The following is a 7,120-nucleotide window of genomic DNA, read 5'->3' as shown; positions in this document are numbered from 1 at the left end:
AACTTATTGGTAACCTAAGGTATGCGAGTTTTAGTATCGTACCAAATGACATCATGATGAACAACATCATAGGGTTATATGTATAATGGAAACCGGTATGATTGAGTTTTATTGTTCTTTAACGTGACGAATTGAACTGATACTGTCAGAACAACTTCGATAGCGATATCAACATTCATTTTTTTTGGGTTCTGGTATACATATCGTTCTAATTCTGACCAAACATTATTACAAATGTATTCAAAATAAAGTGTTTTTTGTATCGTAAGTTATAGCGAATGCTATTAACCTATTGGTTCAGTGGTGAACCGAACCGATTCAATCGAATAACATTAGTATCAATATTTGTACTATTGGACCGTTACTGATATTCGTTTGTGTGATCTTCGATTAATGTAAAAAAACGTGTCGATATCCACTAATTAGGCATATCACTACTTTAATATTTTGGGTTTTCTCTTTAAATTGGCATAACAGTATTGGTGCCATGGATGTACAATAATGAACCAAACAGATATTGACCAAATTCTCACCGTAACGCGTAATTACTTCCACTAGTTATACATATATGAAAGTGTGTGTCAATTAATCTAGACAAATTTGAAGTTTACTTTTCGAAAAAAAAAAATTAATCTAGCGAAATGTTCGAGGTTGTATATATTTTTATAATTCAATTAATTATTCTCTCAACTACTTGGTTTTTTATAATGTTTTCTCTAAAACATCCATACACTTTTTGTATCAAAAATATTTTTTTTTCATCATAAATAATATAATATTATAATTGTTCTAAATTTTCAGTTAATATTGTATTTATGTTTATCTAATTTTTTACAGTTAATATTGTATTTATGTTTATCTAATTTTTTAAAATATATGTCAAGCCACACTTTCATCTATTGCTTAGTTCGGTTAAGCAGAAGACGCGTTGACTTACAACTCCAAAAGTCATGCTTGTGCACAGTATCTGCCTCCAAGCTCTGTTTCTTCACATAATCATAATCAAATCCATCAATCTAAGATCCAGTTCCAGAATAGCAATTGATTGAAGAATCAAATCTTGTAGTTCAGTTTAGATCCAAAAGCCCCAACAAATGGCTGTAGATCCCTTTTCAGAACCCATTTCTAAGCTATCTGATACCGTTTTATATGTCATAAAAACAACATCCAATTTTAAACCCCAACTGAGGCAACTCACAAAAACCTTAGACACAATAACACCAATCATGGTTGACATACAAAACCAGAATCGGAAACTAGACCGTACACGTTCAGAGCAAGACATGTTCATGAAAGATATCGAAGATGCCAAAAAACTTGTTGAAAAATGCTCCAGAATCAAGTGGAATCTCATCTTAAAGTTCACCCACTCGTTGAAGCTCAAAGATGTTAGCCAGAAATTGCTAAATTTCTTTCAGGTTGAAGTTCAGGCGGATCAGTGGCGGGATATCAAGAAGGTGCTGGTAGAAGTGGATTCCGTAAATGAAAGATTAGCAAGTTTATCTCTGGGGTTGAGTAGTGGTTCTATGCGTATGTCTATGAGAAGATGTGAAACCGCGGAACGAAGAAGATTTGGTTGGTTGGTTCCGCCGCTTCCTAAAGGCATTGTCGGATTCGACGAGCCGCTGAACAAGCTTAAGGCTAAGATTCTTGAAGGTATTAATGTTCATGATGTGGATGATGATGGAAGTGCAATGGATTGTGATGATGGAAGTGAAATGGATTGTGATGATGGTTGTGGTGTTGGTAATGTGGTTGTTGTTTCGGGTGTCGGTGGAGATGGGAAGACCACTTTGGTGAAAATGCTATGCAATGATCATGAAATTCAAGGTAATCCAATGTTGATTGACAATCATATTCGTATAATACCTCGTTTAGTAGTTTGACGGTTAAAAGAACACATTAGTTTTAACTCCAATTCGCCTTAATTGTTGCCCATAAATGAATTATGGTATTGTAGCAATGATTGTTGTTGGCATCTCCGGTTTTAGGATAAAGGTGTGGTTTGCATTCATTCCACGATTGTTGCCCCGTAAATGATATATGCTTTGTTGGGATTTTACTGGGTATGATTGTTGTTGTTGTTGTTGTTGTTGTTGTTGTCGTCGTCGTTGTGATGGTTTTAAAAAACGGTTGAGGCGTGCGCCTCAAGGCGAAACGGGCAAAAAACGATTCTGAGGCGCGCATCAGGGGGTTTATACTGTTTGTGTGCCTCAGAGGGGCTGATGCGCTAAAAGAGCTGCGCCTTAGGGGTTTTAGATATTTGTTTTTGATGTTTTTGCGTTTTTGTGTCAATTTCAAGCAATTTATGTCATTTTTATGTGTTTTTTTTTAATTATTCTGATGAATTTGATGATGAATTTAGTTAGTATTACTAATTTTATAAGATATATAATATTTATATTTATTTTTAATTCCGCCTCGGTTCGCCTCGAGGCTTACGCCTCGTGAGGCGAAGTGAAAACGGCTCGAAACTCGTTTCCGTTTTTTTAAACCTTGGTCGTTGTTGTGGCAACGAATGTTGAACTTTTACACTAGATCAGACCATGCTACCTTAGTACTAACATCTTTTACTCTTCGACAGCAAATTTTGGGGAGAATATTTTCTTTGTGACTGTTTCAGAGGAATTTGATTACAAGGTAAGTGTCAATGGACTCTTTAATCCAAGTCACTTTGATCAACAAGGTAAGTTTCAAAGCACTGAAGATGCAAAGAACGAGTTGGAGAACTTTTTGCGTGAGAAAGTATTAGGTCCTATACTTCTAGTGTTAGATGATGTTTGGCGTGAATCCGATATTAAAAACTTCGAATTTGATATTAAAGGATACAAACTTTTGGTCACTTCTAGAATGGTCTTTACGAAATATGATGTGTTCAAATTTGATCCTTTGAGTGACGAAGATGCGAAGATTCTCTTTTGCCGCTCTGCGAAACCTAATCCTACAATCGACAAGAATCTTATCAATCAGGTAACATTACTAAGAGTTCCCCAAATGAATATATTCAGCTAAGTTTTAATGAAAAATGAAACTTGTTTCTTCTTTCGACTAATTTGTCCATAATCCTTGTTTGTAGATGGTGAAATGTTGTAAGAAACACCCGCTTACCCTTTCTGTAGTTGGCGGTTCCTTAGATGGGAAAAATGAGGTGCTCTGGAGATCTATGCTTAAGTCATTGTCTCAAGGTCAATCACTTTTAGATCTAAACAAGGAAATACTCAATCGCCTGGAAAGAAGCTTTGAGACCTTGGAAGATAAATTCAAACAATGTTTCTTGGATTTTGGGTTATTCCTAGAAGATCATAGGATCCCGGCTAGTGCTATTTTGGATATGTGGGTGCACTTGTACAATCATGACGATGAGGGCATCGACACCCTTGCAAAGATCTACGAACTATCCTACAGAAATCTTGTCAATGTTTTGGCCAGACGGTATTTTTGTTTCTCATATCTCTTTGATTTAGTTAGGATACACTTGAGTTTTGAGTTCACATTGACTGTTGATTTGCTATAAGTTTGTGTTGATTTGCTATAAGTAGTATTATATTGGGCACCTTTATAAAGGAGGGGGATGTGGACCGGATGAGGCTCAATGGGCTGAACCTACCTAGACCCAAGCCCAGACATAGAGCCCAAACCTGGGATATGTCATTAGACTAGTTTTCACCAGAGATGGCAATATTGATAGAACAAGTTGAGTTTACGGGTCAAAACATAGCAGAGTGGCCAACATAACAAATCAACCTGTTCAAATAAATGGGTAGGATGAATTTGGAATCTTATTGTGGTTTTAACAAAATTATGATAACATCAATTGGATCTTATCACCCCCAACTATGACTTTGACGCTCGTCACCCCCAACTTAACACTTAGTGTGTTCTATCACCACGTCGTTAACTAATTACTAACTTTTGATCCTATTACTATACTTTTTGGGGTGTCATAGGGATCTTAGGAAGATTTTAGGGAACTTAGGACACCCTCAAAAGTATAGTAACATGATCAAAAGTTAGTGATCAGCTAACGACATGGTGACAGAATACACTAAGTGTTAAGTTGGGGGTGGCGGGCGTCAAAGTGAGTTGGGGGTGACAGTGGCCAATGGCAATAGTCAGGGGTGATAAAATCCAATAACCCTAAAAATTAATACCACCAGATAAGCATCCTGGGATCCCCTCAATCGAGCAAATGCATCCCCTCCTCCATAACGGTCAGAGTTGGATGCATACCCGAGCCACCAGTTCCGGGGAAAACCCGCCGCCCGAAGGCCCACTGCGGTAAAACCCGGTTCGGCTCGGTTTCGAACTGGCGAAACTTCATTGCCATCACCAATATCCTTCAAAGTGATGCTAGTGGGAGTTGAACTTGAGACCTCAAGGAGAGAAACCAAGTGACTAACCACTAGACCAACTTATTAGGACACATTAAATTCAAAACTGTACATGTTTTATTAAGTAGGATGGCCTTCAATTTCATTATACATGCATTAAATGTCCAGTTGTCACCACAGTTGTATGTCTAATCCGCGAGTTTTTTACAGTCCCAGGGAAGATCCATATGCACCGGTTAACTATTGTGAGCAACAATTTGTCACACAACACGATTTGCTCAGGCAACTTGCTATTAACTTGAGTAGCAAACTACCAGTAGCAAAGAGGCGAAGATTGATTATAACCGAACAAAATGACCAGCTAGTTACCAATGTTCTTGGAGAAGACCAGGTCACATCAGTTGAGCAACTGCAAGAACCTATGCAAGCCCGCGTATTATCTATTTCTACAGGTTTTTGTTTCGCTCCCATGATTTCGATACTGAGAAATGTTCAATATCTTTTTAGCTTTAAAAAAGGATTATTATTGATGGGCTGATTAAATACAAGTGTAACAACTCAGAAAAGTCATCAATATCTCAAAATACTTGACCTGTTACTGATCCAGATAACCTTAAATTAATTCAAAAATTATTTACCTTTAATCCACTTTTATTTTTTGAAGGGTTTTTTTGGCTAAAAAAATTGTCTCCTGAAATGAAGATTAGACCAAAAGCTGGTTACATTTTTTCAAGAGTAAATTGCTATTTTAGTCCCTAGGTTTTTGTCCAAATTGTCATTTTAGTCCAAATAGTTTTTTTTTTTTCTTCTCTGGGTCCTTGACTTTTCCTTTTTCTTGCCATTTTGAGCACATTGCTTAACTTAGTCTAAAAAACAGGTTATAATTAGGGGTATTTTTGGCATTAAATTATTATGAGGTTTATAAATTATGTTATAAACTACCTTTGGTTATCACTACACAACAGTTATGCCAAAAATACCCCTAGTTATAACCAGATTTTTAGACTGAGTTAGGCAATGTGATCAAAACGGCAAGAAAATGGAAAAGTCAAGGACCCAGAGGAGAAAAAAAACTATTTGCACTAAAATGGTAATTTGGACCAAACCTCAGGGACTTAAATGGCAATTTACGCTTTTTTCAATTTAATTAGATCCTACTGAAATTATTGGTAATCTTGTGTTTTATGTTTTGATTTAATTGTTGATTGCAGGAGAGTCATTCTCCTCGAGATGGTGCGACATGAGAGTTCCTGAGGTTGAAGTTATGGTGCTAAACCTAAAATCAAAGACCTACACTTTACCCCACTTCTTGAAGGAAATGCAAAAATTGAAGATTTTAAACGTCACAAACTATGGTTTATACCCGACAGAATTTAAAAACTTCCAGCTTCTTGGCTATTTATCCAATCTAACAAGGATTAGGCTCGAGCGTGTTGCAATATCATCGTTGAGTAGATCCACTTTGGAGCTCGTAAACTTGCAGAAAGTATCATTCATAATGTGCAAAATGAGAAACGCTTTTGAGGACAGTGACAACCTCAATGTTTGGCCAAGTCTAGTTGAAATCGAGATGGATTATTGCCAGGATTTAGTGATATACCCGCAGATATTGTGTAGAAGTGTCTACCTTAAGAAGCTAAGTATCACAAACTGCAACGAGTTGTGTAAAATTTCTGAAAAATTCGGTAACTTGACTGGTTTGGAAACACTGATTCTTCATTCATGTACACAACTGGAAAAGCTACCTGAATCAATCACACGTCTTCAAAATCTAAGCATCCTCGATATTTCGGATTGTTTAAACTTGACCAAGTTGCCAGAAGATATGGGAAGTTTAGGTGGTCTAAGAACAATTTGCATGGCGGGTTTTACAGGAGTTCATGAACTGCCAGCATCTGTTAAGGAGCTATCTAACACGAAAGTCGTATGCAATGAAGAAGTAGCATGCCAGTGGAAGGAGTTTGGCAATGTGGAGATAACCGTGGTGGAAGAAGATAGAACAGCAACCCTTGAGAGAATCATCTGTTAGGAATGATCACTGGTACCTATCTATCCTTGACATTGTATGTTCTTGAAAATGAGCGTGGATAACATATTTGATTGTTTGTACCACCGGGACAAAAGGATTGTTATATGGTTTCTGAATATTGCTTTCGAGATTCATGTAAGTTGTTCGGAATACAAGATGTGGCTTAAAGATTCCTAAACATTAACCTTAAAACATTAACCTGAGCATGAGGTGTAATCTACTCTCCCACACGTTCATTATGACCGAATGTTGGAGTGACAACCTCGGATTTCCAGTCAATAGGGCATACAATACCCTAATGTCATAATGTATAGAGTAGGTTGCCAAACTTAATGGAATGTAGACAAACCTACCATTGATTCCACACAGGTTTAGGACAGATTGTTTGTCACAAATCCATGGCAAAAAGTTATTTGAGATTTAAAAATAAATGTTTCCAATTTTGTTTTACTTACAAATATATCCAACAGGACATAAATATATACAAAATCAAATCAAACTAGAACTAGAATTATATGCTAATTTACAAGAGTTTTAACAAATTTATAAAACGTATACAAATCTACAAAAAAAAAAAAATTATAATTCTGTATATATATATATATAGAAATAAAATAAAAAATAGAGCCCAAGAGAAGACTCAAGTACTATGGAGACGAGTTACTTCAGTCTCTTTTTCAACACCGAGTATAGCTTCTTTGCATCTTTCACAATGAATGACACAATCCCCTTGTAAATCTCAGCCCAACCCTCGTTTTGC

General features: G+C 36.4%; 1 protein-coding gene across 1 annotated transcript; it reads left to right on the top strand.

Annotated features, from left to right (window-relative positions):
• Nucleotides 1-875: 875 nt before the first annotated feature.
• Nucleotides 876-6,538, top strand: LOC110921803 (probable disease resistance protein At5g66910). The gene is made up of 5 exons (XM_022166151.2): nt 876-1,830; nt 2,585-2,970; nt 3,077-3,432; nt 4,542-4,783; nt 5,543-6,538. The coding sequence occupies exons 1-5, from the start codon at nt 1,095-1,097 to the stop codon at nt 6,358-6,360; spliced, it is 2,538 nt and encodes an 845-aa protein (XP_022021843.1). The 5' UTR covers nt 876-1,094; the 3' UTR covers nt 6,361-6,538.
• Nucleotides 6,539-7,120: the final 582 nt, after the last annotated feature.

Source organism: Helianthus annuus, chromosome 2, assembly GCF_002127325.2.
Source record: "Helianthus annuus cultivar XRQ/B chromosome 2, HanXRQr2.0-SUNRISE, whole genome shotgun sequence".
In the NCBI taxonomy this organism is placed as follows: domain Eukaryota; kingdom Viridiplantae; phylum Streptophyta; class Magnoliopsida; order Asterales; family Asteraceae; genus Helianthus; species Helianthus annuus.
Note: the sequence above shows the minus strand (reverse complement) of the source record. Positions and strands in the feature narration are given on the sequence as shown.